Genomic DNA, 17,228 nt, shown 5'->3' on the forward strand with positions numbered 1-17,228 from the left:
CTTGATATGGAAGGAAAGCCCGAAGTGATGCAGGTCTCAGACGTTTACCACTTCGGTGAAACCCACGAGCACGGGTATGGTGCTGACAAACCAAGAAACATAATAAGGGCAAACTGGAATTCAAACCCACAATCATAGGTTCTGGAGTTCCCAAGGAATGCACAGTGAATTGCGGTGCCATAGATGACAGAAATAGACTTCAGTTTTGTGAGAACAACACTGCCCTTCTATCACTGACTGTATAAAGCTATGCCTCATGAGCAAGCACACCAATGTGTTGGATTTAGAGGTTGTCAAAGTAAAATCAATACCTCTAAATTAGTGTTAGGATGGAAAATGTACAGGTTATTTGAAACCTTATAATATAACTTAGTAGGTTTATTTTCAACAACAAAAAGTCCCATACTCTTACATGATGGCTATTTTTTTATACAAATACTTCAACCATACCTATTACCTTCAAACTTCAATCACTTCAAAACAAGGCAAAAACATAACGGGGTAATGCACTTCAAATAATCTGTTATTTATAAGTTGTATGAAAAGAAAATTATATTATGTTACAAAATAGTAACTTATTGTTTGTTGGTTTTTATGGTATACATTGTTACATTTGCTATGAATACTCCAGCTACACCAAGGCTGTTTTTCACAACAGTTAATAAGAAGATTCATTATCTGAAAATGTCCCTGTTTTTGCAGTGTGGTTGTCATCCCCAAAATTCAGGATTCCAAACTGTCATGGTAGGATTCTGGAGTGAGTGAGTATGGTTTTATGCCACATTTAGCAATATTCAGGAAATATCACAGCAGCGAACACCATGAATAGGCTTCACACATTGTACCCATATCGGGAATCAAACCCGCGCTTCGGCATAAGCAGCGAACACATTAACTACTCGACTACCCCACTGCCCCGTAGGATTATGGTTAGTCCAGTGTCTGTGAGCTCACCTCGGAGTCGTTGATGTAGTGGACTTCATCAAAGATTACCCACTCCAGGTCACGTATCACGTCAGACCCATTGTACAACATCGACCTGTAATTAGAGAACAATGTCAGACCCACTGTACAATATCGACCTGTAGTTAGACAACAACGCCAAAACCATTGTACAAATTCTGCCTTGGAATCCCCACAGGGAGACCTATTCCACAGTGGGGAGACAAGGGGATGTATTCTACTCTGAAATCTTCATGGAGAGACAAGCATGGGTACTTCATCATCATCATCATCATCATCATCATTTCTTACCGGAGAATCTCGGTTGTCATGATAAGACACGCAGCTGTCTGATTCAACTGTACATCTCCCGTCACGAGGCCGACATCACCGAACGTGGTCTTGAAGTCTCGGAACTTTTGATTGGATAACGCCTTGATGGGGGATGTATACACAGTTCTGTAGAGTAGAAAATATATGCTTTAAACACCATACACAAGTGGGAAATCAAACCTGGGTCTTTGGCGTGAAGAGCTAACACCTTAACCACAAGGCTATCCCACTGCCCCCATACTGACATGAACGTTTACCTGGTCATGTGTTTGAGAGAGAGAGCGATGGCGTACTCTGCCACCACGGTCTTCCCAGCGGAGGTGTGGGCAGCCACGAAGACACTTTCATGTTTCTCAAGATGAAGGATGGCCTGCTTCTGGAAGATGTCCGGCTCAAATGGCCACTGTCGACAGAAATATTACTTTTAAATACTGGTATTACAATGGATTCTATCTTTAGGTATTCAGTCATAGACTGGTTAGTTATAAAATACCTCATAAACCATGTGGGATATTCTCTGGTACAAGTCATTCAAAAGTCAGTTGTAAAATACCTCATAAGAAATGTTTGGTATTCTCTTGTAAAAGGTTATTCGCATGTCAGCTCTATAATACCTTTTACATACCTACATGTCAGAATGATGAGATCTGATTGGTCCAGTGATCTTGACAAAAGACTTTATCATACCTCCATGTCAAAACTATGAGATCTGATTGGTCCAGTGATCTTGATAAAAGACTTTATCATACCTCCATGTCAGAATGATGAGATCTGATTGGTCCAGTGATCTTGATAAAAGACTTTATCATACCTCCATATCAGAATGATGAGATCTGATTGGTCCAGTGATCTTGATAAAATACTGTGTAACCCACCTTGGAGGGGAATAAATTCCTCAATGGGGGAATAAGTCTCTTATACCCTGACACGAGCAAGTCAGGCTGCTTGTGGAGGTCTGAGAGACAGAATAAATCCCTTATACCACGCTTCAAAGCAAAAAGTCACAAGTCAGTTCTAAAATACCTCACAAGAAATGTTCAGTATTCTCTTGTAAAAGGTTATTCACAAGTCAGCTCTATATTACCTTATAAGCCATGTCTGGTATTCTCTTGTAGAAGTCGTCGACTGGTTGGTTGATGTCCACTTTGACAGCCCACTGCTCCTTCACCTCCGCCGGGCGGGGAGCGGGAAGAACGGGGGCACCTGATTTCTCCACCTGGTCATAGCATTGTGCATGAGTGTAGTGTACGTACCTGTAAATTGTGTTAACTCCCACCCTAAGGCCTCAATACAAGACGATGTAACATTATCTTTATCAGCACTATGGCCCGACTTGTTTTGAAATGATACAGTTACGCTATACATAACCCAAATGAAAGACTGTTCAAGTAGGGCTCTATCACATTGGCTAAAATTATCGAATGAGTAAATGTTTGTAAATGATCACCCAGCAGGACGTTTGGTTATATTACAAGATCAGAAAATAATTTAATATCTAAGTTACCTGCACTAAGTTCTCCAAGCTTTCACTCCTGGTCAGCGAGTCGGCAGGGGCCTTGGCAGCAGATTCCTGCAATACAGCACCAACATTCTGAAAACACTTTTGACACCCATGAACCAATCTAAACACACTTGGCAGCCATGAACCAATCTAAACACACTTGACAGCCATGAACCAATCTAAACACACTTGACAGCCATGAACAAATCTAAACACACCTGACAACCATCAACCAGTCTAAACATACCTGACAACCATCAACCAGTCTAAACACACTTGACAGCCATGAACCAGTATTAACACACTTGACAACCATGAACCAGTCTAAACACACCTGACAACCATGAACCAGTATAAACACACCTGAGGGAGGGAGGGAGTGATGGAGGGAGGGGGCGGGGGAGTGATGGAGGGAGTGATGGAGGGAGGGAGGGAGTACCAGAGAACCAGTATAAACACACTTGACAGCCATGAACCAGTCTAAACACACTTGACACCCATGAACCAGTCTAAACACACTTGACAACCATGAACCAGTCTAAACACACTTGACAGCCATGAACCAGTCTAAACACACTTGACAGCCATGAACCAGTCTAAACACACTTGACAGCCATGAACCAGCCCAAACACACTTGACAACCATGAACCAGTCTAAAACACACTTGACAACCATGAACCAGTCTAAACACACTTGACAGCCATGAACCAGTCTAAACACACTTGACAACCATGAACCAGTATAAACACACTTGACAGCCATGAACCAGTATAAACACACTTGACAGCCATGAACCAGTCTAAACACACTTGACAGCCATGAACCAGTCAAAACACACTTGACAGTCATGAACCAGTATCAACACACTTGACAGCCATGAACCAGTATAAACACACTTGACAGCCATGAACCAGTCTAAAACATACCTGACAGCCATGAACCAGTATAAACACACTTGACAGTCATGAACAAATCTAAACACACTTGACAGTCATGAACCAGTCTAAACACACTTGACAGTCATGAAACAGTATAAACACACTTGACAACCATTAACTGGTACAAACATACCTGACAGCCATGAACCAGTATAAACACACTTGACAGCCATGAACCAGTATAAACACACCTTACAGCCATGAACCAGTCTAAACACACTTGACAGTCATGAAACAGTATAAACACACTTGACAGCCATGAACCAGTATAAACACACTTGACAGCCATGAACCAGTATAAACACACTTGACAGCCATGAACCAGTCAAAACACACTTGACAGTCATGAACCATTGTAAACACACTTGACAGCCATGAACCAGTCTAAAAACACCTTACAGCCATGAACCAGTCAAAACACACTTGACAGTCATGAACCAGTCTAAACACACTTGACAGCCATGAACCAGTATAAACACACTTGACAGCCATGAACCAGTATAAACACACTTGACAACCATGAAACAGTATAAACACACTTGACAGCCATGAACCAGTATAAACACACTTTACAGCCATGAACCAGTCTAAACACACCTTACAGCCATGAACCAGTCTAAACACACTTGACAGCCATGAACCAGTATAAACACACTTGACAGCCATGAACCAATCTAAACACACTTGACAGCCATGAACCAATCTAAACACACTTGACAGCCATGAACAAATCTAAACACACCTGACAACCATCAACCAGTCTAAACATACCTGACAACCATCAACCAGTCTAAACACACTTGACAGCCATGAACCAGTATTAACACACTTGACAACCATGAACCAGTCTAAACACACCTGACAACCATGAACCAGTATAAACACACCTGAGGGAGGGAGGGAGTGATGGAGGGAGGGGGCGGGGGAGTGATGGAGGGAGTGATGGAGGGAGGGAGGGAGTACCAGAGAACCAGTCTAAACACACTTGACAGCCATGAACCAGTATAAACACACTTGACAGCCATGAACCAATCTAAACACACTTGACAGCCATGAACCAATCTAAACACACTTGACAGCCATGAACAAATCTAAACACACCTGACAACCATCAACCAGTCTAAACATACCTGACAACCATCAACCAGTCTAAACACACTTGACAGCCATGAACCAGTATTAACACACTTGACAACCATGAACCAGTCTAAACACACCTGACAACCATGAACCAGTATAAACACACCTGAGGGAGGGAGGGAGTGATGGAGGGAGGGGGCGGGGGAGTGATGGAGGGAGTGATGGAGGGAGGGAGGGAGTACCAGAGAACCAGTATAAACACACTTGACAGCCATGAACCAGTCTAAACACACTTGACACCCATGAACCAGTCTAAACACACTTGACAACCATGAACCAGTCTAAACACACTTGACAGCCATGAACCAGTCTAAACACACTTGACAGCCATGAACCAGTCTAAACACACTTGACAGCCATGAACCAGCCCAAACACACTTGACAACCATGAACCAGTCTAAAACACACTTGACAACCATGAACCAGTCTAAACACACTTGACAGCCATGAACCAGTCTAAACACACTTGACAACCATGAACCAGTATAAACACACTTGACAGCCATGAACCAGTATAAACACACTTGACAGCCATGAACCAGTCTAAACACACTTGACAGCCATGAACCAGTCAAAACACACTTGACAGTCATGAACCAGTATCAACACACTTGACAGCCATGAACCAGTATAAACACACTTGACAGCCATGAACCAGTCTAAAACATACCTGACAGCCATGAACCAGTATAAACACACTTGACAGTCATGAACAAATCTAAACACACTTGACAGTCATGAACCAGTCTAAACACACTTGACAGTCATGAAACAGTATAAACACACTTGACAACCATTAACTGGTACAAACATACCTGACAGCCATGAACCAGTCTAAACACACTTGACAGCCATGAACCAGTATAAACACACCTTACAGCCATGAACCAGTCTAAACACACTTGACAGTCATGAAACAGTATAAACACACTTGACAGCCATGAACCAGCCCAAACACACTTGACAGCCATGAACCAGTATAAACACACTTGACAGCCATGAACCAGTCTAAAACATACCTGACAGCCATGAACAAGTATAAACACACTTGACAGTCATGAACAAATCTAAACACACTTGACAGTCATGAACCAGTCTAAACACACTTGACAGTCATGAACCAGTATAAACACACTTGACAGCCATGAACCAGTATAAACACACTTGACAGCCATGAACCAGTATAAACACACTTGACAGCCATGAACCAGTCTAAAACATACCTGACAGCCATGAACCAGAATAAACACACTTGACAGCCATGAACCAGTCTAAACACACTTGACAGCCATGAACCAGTCAAAACACACTTGACAGTCATGAACCAGTGTAAACACACTTGACAGCCATGAACCAGTGTAAACATACCTGACAGCCATGAACCAGTCAAAACACACTTGACAGCCATGAACCAGTCTAAACACACCTTACAGCCGTGAACCAGTCTAAACACACTTGACAGTCATGAACCAGTCTAAACACACTTGACAGCCATGAACCAGTCTAAACACACTTGACAGCCATGAACCAATCTAAACACACTTGACAGCCATGAACCAGTATAAACACACTTGACAGCCATGAACCAGTCTAAACACACTTGACAGCCATGAACCAGTCAAAACACACTTGACAGTCATGAACCAGTATCAACACACTTGACAGCCATGAACCAGTATAAACACACTTGACAGCCATGAACCAGTCTAAAACATACCTGACAGCCATGAACCAGTATAAACACACTTGACAGTCATGAACAAATCTAAACACACTTGACAGTCATGAACCAGTCTAAACACACTTGACAGTCATGAAACAGTATAAACACACTTGACAACCATTAACTGGTACAAACATACCTGACAGCCATGAACCAGTATAAACACACTTGACAGCCATGAACCAGTATAAACACACCTTACAGCCATGAACCAGTCTAAACACACTTGACAGTCATGAAACAGTATAAACACACTTGACAGCCATGAACCAGCCCAAACACACTTGACAGCCATGAACCAGTATAAACACACTTGACAGCCATGAACCAGTCTAAAACATACCTGACAGCCATGAACAAGTATAAACACACTTGACAGTCATGAACAAATCTAAACACACTTGACAGTCATGAACCAGTCTAAACACACTTGACAGTCATGAAACAGTATAAACACACTTGACAACCATTAACTGGTACAAACATACCTGACAGCCATGAACCAGTATAAACACACTTGACAGCCATGAACCAGTATAAACACACCTTACAGCCATGAACCAGTATAAACACACTTGACAGCCATGAACCAGTATAAACACACTTGACAGCCATGAACCAGTATAAACACACTTGACAGCCATGAACCAGTCTAAAACATACCTGACAGCCATGAACCAGAATAAACACACTTGACAGCCATGAACCAGTCTAAACACACTTGACAGCCATGAACCAGTCAAAACACACTTGACAGTCATGAACCAGTGTAAACACACTTGACAGCCATGAACCAGTGTAAACATACCTGACAGCCATGAACCAGTCAAAACACACTTGACAGTCATGAACCAGTCAAAACACACTTGACAGCCATGAACCAGTCTAAACACACCTTACAGCCGTGAACCAGTCTAAACACACTTGACAGTCATGAACCAGTCAAAACACACTTGACAGCCATGAACCAGTATAAACACACTTGACAGCCATGAACCAGTATAAACACACTTGACAGCCATGAACCAGTATAAACACACTTGACAGCCATGAACCAGTCTAAACACACCTTACAGCCATGAACCAGTCTAAACACACTTGACAGTCATGAACCAGTCTAAACACACTTGACAGCCATGAACCAGTATAAACACACTTGACAGCCATGAACCAGTATAAACACACTTGACAGCCATGAACCAGTATAAACACACTTGACAGTCATGAACCAGTCAAAACACACTTGACAGTCATGAACCATTGTAAACACACTTGACAGCCATGAACCAGTCTAAACACACCTTACAGCCATGAACCAGTCAAAACACACTTGACAGTCATGAACCAGTCTAAACACACTTGACAGCCATGAACCAGTATAAACACACTTGACAGCCATGAACCAGTATAAACACACTTGACAACCATGAAACAGTATAAACACACTTGACAGCCATGAACCAGTATAAACACACTTGACAGTCATGAAACAGTATAAACACACTTGACAACCATGAACTGGTACAAACATACCTGACAGCCATGAACCAGTCAAAACACACTTGACAGTCATGAACCATTGTAAACACACTTGACAGCCATGAACCAGTATAAACACACCTTACAGCCATGAACCAGTCAAAACACACTTGACAGTCATGAACCAGTCTAAACACACTTGACAGCCATGAACCAGTATAAACACACTTGACAGCCATGAACCAGTGTAAACACACTTGACAGCCATGAACCAGTCTAAACACACCTGACAGCCATGAACCAGTCTAAACACACCTTACAGCCATGAACCAGTATAAACACACTTGACAGCCATGAACCAGTATAAACACACTTAACAGTCATGAACCAGTGTAAAACATACCTGACAGCCATGAACCAGTCTAAACACACTTGACAGCCATGAACCAGTCTAAAACATACCTGACAGCCATGAACCAGTCTAAACACACTTGACAGCCATGAACCAGTCTAAACACACTTGACAGCCATGAACCAGTATAAACACACTTGACAACCATGAACCAGTCTAAAACATACCTGACAGCCATGAACCAGTCTAAACACACTTGACAGCCATGAACCAGTCCAAACACACTTGACAACCATGAACCAGTCTAAACATACCTGACAGCCATGAACCAGTCTAAACACACTTGACAGCCATGATCCAGTCTAAACACACTTGACAGCCATGAACCAGTCTAAAACATACCTGACAGCCATGAACCAGTCTAAACACACTTGACAGCCATGAACCAGTCCAAACACACTTGACAGCCATGAACCAGTGTAAACATACCTGACAGCCATGAACCAGTCTAAACACACTTCAGAGCCATGAACCAGTATAAACACACTTGACAGCTTAAATCAGTGTAAACATACCTGACAGCCACGAACCAGTCTAAACACACTTGACAGCCATGAACCAGTCTAAACACACTTGACAGCCATGAACCAGTGTAAACACACTTGACAGCCATGAACCAGTCTAAACACACTTAACAACTAAGAACCAGTCTAAACACACCTGACAACCATGAACCAGTATAAACACACCTGAGGGAGGGAGGGAGTGATGGAGGGAGGGGGGGAGTGATGGAGGGAGTGATGAAGGGAGGGAGGGAGCATGGTTTTACACCACTATTACTTATATTCCAGTCTTGTTCTGCATAGAAGAGGAGCATGTAAAGTAATCAAACCTTTTCTTTTCCCTGTGGTTCTGTTTCTTCATCACTGTCACCAAGGTCAAGGTCGTCTCCGCCAGCCAAAATGTCCGCCAGATTGATGACATCAGCATTATGAGTATTTTTTTCCGATGTCTCAAATGTCATTCCAGCCTTCATACCTGGCGGAACTGTGAGCAAATCTAGAAACACAAGTGGAGATTGAGTGAGTGAGTGAGTGAATGTGTAAATCTAGAAACACAAGTGGCGATTGAGTGAGTGAGTGAATGTGTAAATCTAGAAACACAAGTGGAGATTGAGTGAGTGAGTGAGTGAATGTGTAAATCTCAAAGCACAAGTGGAGATTGAGTGAGTGAGTGAGTGAGTGAATGTGCAAATCTAGAAGTACAAGTGGAGATTGAGTGAGTGAGTGAATGTGTAAATCTAGGAACACAAGTGGAGATTGAGTGAGTGAGTGAATGTGCAAATCTAGAAACAAGTGGAGATTGAGTGAGTAAATGAATGTGTAAATCTAGAAGCACAAGTGGAGATTGAGTGAGTGAGTGAATGTGCAAATCTAGAAGCACAAGTGGAGATTGAGTGAGTGAGTGAATGTGTAAATCTAGAAGTACAAGTGGAGATTGAGTGAGTGAGTGAGTGAATGTGTAAATCTAGAAACACAAGTGGCGATTGAGTGAGTGAGTGAATGTGTAAATCTAGAAACACAAGTGGAGATTGAGTGAGTGAGTGAATGTGTAAATCTCAAAGCACAAGTGGAGATTGAGTGAGTGAGTGAGTGAGTGAATGTGCAAATCTAGAAGTACAAGTGGAGATTGAGTGAGTGAGTGAATGTGTAAATCTAGAAACACAAGTGGAGATTGAGTGAGTGAGTGAATGTGCAAATCTAGAAACAAGTGGAGATTGAGTGAGTAAATGAATGTGTAAATCTAGAAGCACAAGTGGAGATTGAGTGAGTGAGTGAATGTGCAAATCTAGAAGCACAAGTGGAGATTGAGTGAGTGAGTGAATGTGTAAATCTAGAAGCACAAGTGGAGATTGAGTGAGTGAGTGAATGTGTAAATCTAGAAGCACAAGTGGAGATTGAGTGAGTGAATGTGTAAATCTAGAAACACAAGTGGAGATTGAGTGAGTGAGTGAATGTGTAAATCTAGAAACACAAAAGGAGATTGAGTGAGTGAGTGAATGTGTAAATCTAGAAGCACAAGTGGAGATTGAGTGAGTGAGTGAATGTGTAAATCTAGAAGCACAAGTGGAGATTGAGTGAGTGAGTGAATGTGTAAATCTAGAAGCACAAGTGGAGATTGAGTGAGTGAATGTGTAAATCTAGAAACACAAGTGGAGATTGAGTGAGTGAGTGAATGTGTAAATCTAGAAACACAAGTGGAGATTGAGTGAGTGAGTGAATGTGTAAATCTAGAAGCACAAGTGGAGATTGAGTGAGTGAGTGAAAGTGCAAATCTAGAAGCACAAGTGGAGATTGAGTGAGTGAGTGAATGTGTAAATCTAGAAGCACAAGTGGAGATTGAGTGAGTGAATGTGTAAATCTAGAAGCACAAATGGAGATTGAGTGAGTGAATGTGTAAATCTAGAAACACAAATGGAGATTGAGTGAGTGAGTGAATGTGCAAATCTAGAAGCACAAGTGGAGATTGAGTGAGTGAATGTGTAAATCTAGAAACACAAGTGGAGATTGAGTCAGTGATGGAATGTGGAAATCTAGAAGCACAAGTGCAGATTGAGTGAGTGAGTGAATGTGCAAATCTAGAAACACAAGTGGAGATTGAGTGTTTGGATACCATGAGCTGTATATTTATGACTACGGAAGGAGCAATGATTCATAGGGTGGTGAATGTATAAAATCACAAGCCCCTCAGTGATATTACTGACTGGTCCATTCAGTTTACGTCTACAGAATATTACTTGAACCACACCTTGTGGCAAATCTTGCATATATTTTAATTAAATATAACTCCATTACCTTTCTCAAACTCCACAACAGCAGTTTCAACTCCACCTTCCACAGCCTCCAGCTCAGGCTCATCCAGGCCTCCTGTGACAACCATAGATCACACATAAGTCCCTCCTGTGACAACCATAGATCACACATAAGTCCCTCCTGTGACAACCATAGATCACACATAAGTCCTTCCTGTGACAACCATAGATCACACATTAGTCTTTCCTGGGACAACCACAGATCACACATAAGTCCCTCCTGTGACAACCATAGATCACACATAAGTCCCTCCTGTGACAACCATAGATCACACATAAGTCTCTCCTGAGACAATCACAGATCAAACATAAGTCCCTCCTGTGACACTCACAGATCACACATAAGTCCCTCCCATGACAATCATACATAGATGCCTTCTGTGACAATCACACATAAGTCCCTCCTGTGACACACACACAAATCCATCCTGTGACACTCACACACAACTCCATCCTGTGACAATCACACACAAGTCCCTCCTGTGACAATCACATATATATGAAATGTTGCCTAACCATTGCCATGACAAACATTCTGTGATAGTTTCCTGTCAATGTCCTGCCTTCTCTATATAATGGATCTACCAGAGAACTGAATAATAACCAGAGCCTCACAGAGACTTCTGTTGTACTGAGCCCCGGCCTGCCCACCGTCCCAGGGAAGGTCTCACCTGGCCAGAAGGGGTAGTTCCCTGTGTTGCCCTTCACATCCTGACTCGCTGGCCCGGGGGGCCGTCTCAAGGATAAAGAGTTGTTAGCAGTTTTACCAGTGTCTGGAATATATTCCTGAAATGTGACAAGTATTTACATAAGTATAACTTCTAAACTTCAACATATTTGATACTTTCTTTCATCTAGATCAATTTCGCCACAACATTAAACTTTATTTGTTTTACAAAAATGACCTCTGTCCTAAGGGGTTCTCTCGTGGCCTTCCTCTACTTGTATGGTGGTCTGTACTGGACATATTCACTCACCTCCTTGTACACCAGGAGCTGTCCTGTCGTGGCCTTCCTCTACTTGTATGGTGGTCTGTACTGGACATATTCACTCACCTCCTTGTACCCCAGGAGCTGTCCTCTCGTGGCCTTCCTCTACTTGTATGGTGGTCTGTACTGGACATATTCACTCACCTCCTTGTACCCCAGGAGCTGTCCTCTCGTGGCCTTCCTCTACTTGTATGGTGGTCTGTACTGGACATATTCACTCACCTCCTTGTATCCCAGGAGCTGTCCTCTCGTGGCCTTCCTCTACTTGTATGGTGGTCTGTACTGGACATATTCACTCACCTCCTTGTACCCCAGGAGCTGTCCTGTCGTGGCCTTCCTCTACTTGTATGGTGGTCTGTACTGGACATATTCACTCACCTCCTTGTATCCCAGGAGCTGTCCTGTCGTGGCCTTCCTCTACTTGTATGGTGGTGTGTACTGACATATTCACTCACCTCCTTGTACCCCAGGAGCTGTCCTGTCGTGGCCTTCCTCTACTTGTATGGTGGTGTGTACTGACATATTCACTCACCTCCTTGTATCCCAGGAGCTGTCCTGTCGTGGCCTTCCTCTACTTGTATGCTGGTCTGTACTGGACATATTCACTCACCTCCTTGTATCCCAGGAGCTGTCCTGTCGTGGCCTTCCTCTACTTGTATGGTGGTGTGTACTGACATATTCACTCACCTCCTTGTACCCCAGGAGCTGTCCTGTCGTGGCCTTCCTCTACTTGTATGGTGGTGTGTACTGACATATTCACTCACCTCCTTGTATCCCAGGAGCTGTCCTGTCGTGGCCTTCCTCTACTTGTATGGTGGTCTGTACTGACATATTCACTCACCTCCTTGTACCCCAGGAGCTGTCCTGTCGTGGCCTTCCGTTCTACTTGTATGGTGGTCTGTACTGGACATATTCACTCACCTCCTTGTACCCCAGGAGCTGTCCTCTCGTGGCCTTCCTCTACTTGTATGGTGGTGTGTACTGGACATATTCACTCACCTCCTTGTACCCCAGGAGCTGTCCTGTCGTAGCATTCCGTTCTACTTGTATGGTGGTCTGTACTGGACAAACATCTATTGACAACAAACGTTCAGGTTTTCTTTCTCTTGGCCAGAACCTGAAATGATATATATCCTTGTACCAATTCCATACAATCCTGTCACATCTGCAGCAATTTGGATATTCCTGATATACTAAATCTCCCAGTGTAAATGAGCATGACATGATAAGCTTCCTTAGTTTCAAAGCTAAATGGCCATTTTTCAAATAACATAGTGACAGTGTATAAGAATAGGAAATTTGATGTACAGAGCTGTGTCACTATGCTTCTATGGTTAATAAAGATTGCTGAAGTCGAAATACAATTCCAGCTGTTGAGAAATGGCTTTGAAACAACAGGGTTTAACTGAAGCACTTCTCAAGTTTGTGTGAATCCTGGCTTCCATAACCTGCAAAATGGTGAGGTGAGGTGAGGTGAGGTGAGGTGAGGTGAGGTGAGGTGAGGTGAGGTGAGGTGAGGTGAGGTGAGGTGAGGTGAGGTGAGGTGAGGTGAAATTGGGTTTACTGTCGCGTCCAAGATTATTGCACTTATATAGCGACGTGCATGCACGTGTATGTGTGTGTGTGGCTGCTTGTACTAGTCCGGACTGATGCCGATTTATAGTGCTAGCACACTGAGATACCATGCCGCAGTTAAACATGAATACCCCACTCAGACACAATATACTGACTCCGAGCCGAACTGTCCTTGTTTTAGCCCTTTAATGCCGAGCGCCAGACAGGGTAACAACAAGTACCATCTTTTAACGTCTTTTGGTATGACGCGGTCGGGCATTGAACCCCAGACCTTCCGCTCTCTGGGCGGACGCTCTATCACTAGACCATGGAGGCGGTCCTGCACAACTGTGAGTTTAGTATATAAATATTACCCAGTTGCCATGTTATGATCCATGATCTTTCAGAACCATATCCATGTTTGAAAGTTTCCCCAGAGTAATAAAGGACAACTAACTCTCACATTCGTCAGTTCTTCCTGTTACATTATAATCAGCTGATACATCTTGACATACCTAGAAAATGTCTATATTTCCACCACACTAACTGATGCTAAACATGCTGAAGGTGTGATAGTGTAAATACCAAACCCTCACTGATTCTGTGTTATACTTACTGCTGAGATCGGAGGACGTCATGAACTGGCAGCTTTTCAGGACAAGTGAGGTAGTGCTCCAGCTCTTCTTGTAGGGTTGGCAGTACGGGCGGCAGCCCACAAGGCAGCTGGAATACACACATAGGGGGTGGGTGAGTGGTGGGTGAGTGAGCCTGAATGGGTGGGTTTTGTTTGTTTGTTTGTTGTTTAACACCACACTCAGCAATATTCCACTTATATGACAGGGGTCTGTAAATAATCAAGTCTTGACCAGACAATCCAGTGATAGACACAGCACGATCCACGCAATTTGGATACGATGACATGCACCAACCAAGTCGCCAAGCCTGACCACCCGATCCCCTTAGTCGCCTCTTACAACAAGTGTAGTTGCCTTTTATGGCAAACATGGGTTGCTGAAGACGAGTGGGTGGGTAAACGGATGGGTGAGTGGGTGGTTAGGTTATTTGGTGGGTGGATGAGGGAGGGAAGTATGGTGTTTGGGTTAGGTCACTTTTAGCAACATTCCCGCCACATCATGGCAGTTGAAGAATAGGCTCCACATTTGACCCAGTGAGTCTACAATCACAAACCTACAAAATTATCTTTCAATTGAGAAAAAGCAATTGTGTAAATCAGCTGGTAAATTGTTATTTTTCATGTTTGTTATAGATTTTACACAATCAATAAATGTGCACTCTGTTGATCGACACATTCCTGCTTTGTTGAAGCACATTATGAGCAGTGAGTGAGTGAGTATGGTTTTATGCCGCTTTTAGCAATATTCCAGCAATATCACGGCAGGGGACACCAAAATTGGGCTTCACAGATTGTACCCATGTCGGGCATCGAACCAATGACGAGCGAATGCTTAAACCACTAGGCTACCCGACCGCCCCCATTATGAGCAGAATAATCATTAACCATGTTAACTGCTAGATTGATCAACACCATCATATTACAGTTGACAGGCACAGTTAGTTTTGGATGATGAAGACTCCCTTTAATAAATTACTCAGTTCTCTATGGCTTACAGTCTTTCGAGGCAAAACACACTGGTGATCTGTGGTTTCTACCGGGACGACTTCCACACCTCCATGACAACCAGTTTGGACGAGATCAAATTTCATTTCAGGCGTCTGCATCTTCTCAAGTTTCCAGTAACCTCGGGGAAGCCGATCTGCTGTAAAATCATATTTACATTTTACATGGGTATTTTTGCAAGTGTTGTGTAAACAATGTTAAACTGTATCTCAACATGATGAATGGTCCAAGTGATGTGAGTAAAGCAAACAAAATTCATCACTGTTAGTTCCATTCAAACTTTACAATGAATTTGTTGGGTTTAACACCACTTTGAACCGTATTTCAGTTATAACACAGCATGTCGGCTCAATCAAGGAATATTTCACAGGGTTATCACTATATACATTAGCATCCATTGTCAGAGTTTTCACATCGATGATGTGTAATTATTTCATTCTCATCATGAAAAAATTACATTACAAAACATCAAACAAATTAACAGATATAATTGATATTAGAGAGGGTGTCGAACAGGAAGCTGAATTCATAAGATGCATGAGTACACAGATGCTGAATATCTTGACCAGAAAGCAGAATTTGTTCACTAAGCATGCAAAGGGAAGTCAACAAACCTTGAGATTGTGGATTGCACCTTCATGATCTTATGCAAGTTATACAATTTAACAGATTAACATCATTGGTGCTTGTAGTTGTTTTTGTAGTGTTTCTGTATGTTTTTTCCACCATACAGAGCATCTTCCGGAGGCAAGGCCATTAACTGTACATAAAAGTCCAGTTTCCACCCTAGCCGAACTAGGCTGGAATTCCGGGGGTTACATTTTGCCTGGATTAATGAGTCTTTCCATAGTCCAATCAGACATCCTGTTTGTAAACAACATGGTTTCAACTTGCAAATTTCGGTCGACTGCAGGATTTGCAATGTTTTTCATGTTTTTAATCAAGATGTTCAAGTGATTTGATGCGCATTGTGAGGTAAGACCCATATTATTACAATAGAGATCATGATTATGCGGCATTATATCTTCAAATTGCATTTTTGAAGGAAAACATAAAAAAAACTACAAACTTTCATGAATGCATGTGTATTTGATGTCCACAAATGTATGGGTATATAAATGTAAGCCAATATGTGCGTGTGCCAAAATATGTACCCACGAAAACAGGTGACACTGTAACCATAAGAAAGAGAAAGTAGCTGACTAAACAAATTGAAGCCGCGATCATTCGACGTGTGCTTTACGTCAAGTGCCATTTCAATTGACAGTTATATCCTGAATGTAATCAGTGTTCTTTCATGATGTTTGCATGTGACTTACCAACTTGAACAATCAATACTGTAGCACATACCGTGCAGACAGTTTACACGATATCACGTTCTCATGGGCGCAGCCATCTTGAATCGTGGGTTTGCCATAAATAGACTAGACTGTTGTAAACACTTGAAGCGTTTTCATTTCCTGAAGTGACACGTTGTAAATGCGCCATAGTATTATATCATAAGTTGGAAATCAGATATATGTATATACTTTAGCTAAAAACAATTTGTTGGGGATTTTACGACATGGATCACTTACATGTGCACGAGTCCAATCAATGTCGTAAAGTCCCCTACAATGTTTTAATTTATTTATATACATACAGAAGACTGACCCATCCGACATGATGTAAGCCCATACATACATATATATCGATGCTCATGATATCAAACACTGGATTGTTTGGTCCAGACACGATTATTTACAGACCGTCGTCAAATAGCTGG

General features: G+C 42.4%; 1 protein-coding gene across 1 annotated transcript in view; it reads right to left on the reverse strand.

Annotated features, from left to right (window-relative positions):
* LOC124142472 (helicase SKI2W-like) overlaps nucleotides 1-16,880 on the reverse strand; it is a 40,430-nt gene extending 23,550 nt beyond the window's left edge. The window contains exons 1-12 of the mRNA XM_048389000.1: nucleotides 16,783-16,880; nucleotides 15,454-15,602; nucleotides 14,441-14,547; nucleotides 13,270-13,387; nucleotides 11,953-12,067; nucleotides 11,265-11,336; nucleotides 9,302-9,468; nucleotides 2,780-2,845; nucleotides 2,360-2,491; nucleotides 1,533-1,678; nucleotides 1,255-1,401; nucleotides 955-1,039 (exon numbers count right to left, since the gene is read on the reverse strand). Of these exons, the coding sequence (XP_048244957.1) occupies nucleotides 955-1,039; nucleotides 1,255-1,401; nucleotides 1,533-1,678; nucleotides 2,360-2,491; nucleotides 2,780-2,845; nucleotides 9,302-9,468; nucleotides 11,265-11,336; nucleotides 11,953-12,067; nucleotides 13,270-13,387; nucleotides 14,441-14,547; nucleotides 15,454-15,564 (1,266 nt within the window). The 5' untranslated portion in view covers nucleotides 15,565-15,602; nucleotides 16,783-16,880. The remainder of the gene's footprint in view (nucleotides 1-954; nucleotides 1,040-1,254; nucleotides 1,402-1,532; nucleotides 1,679-2,359; nucleotides 2,492-2,779; nucleotides 2,846-9,301; nucleotides 9,469-11,264; nucleotides 11,337-11,952; nucleotides 12,068-13,269; nucleotides 13,388-14,440; nucleotides 14,548-15,453; nucleotides 15,603-16,782) is intronic.
* Nucleotides 16,881-17,228: the final 348 nt, after the last annotated feature.

This window comes from Haliotis rufescens, unplaced genomic scaffold (assembly GCF_023055435.1).
Source record: "Haliotis rufescens isolate VD_foot unplaced genomic scaffold, xgHalRufe1.0.p SCAF_8, whole genome shotgun sequence".
NCBI classification, from domain to species: Eukaryota; Metazoa; Mollusca; class Gastropoda; order Lepetellida; family Haliotidae; genus Haliotis; species Haliotis rufescens.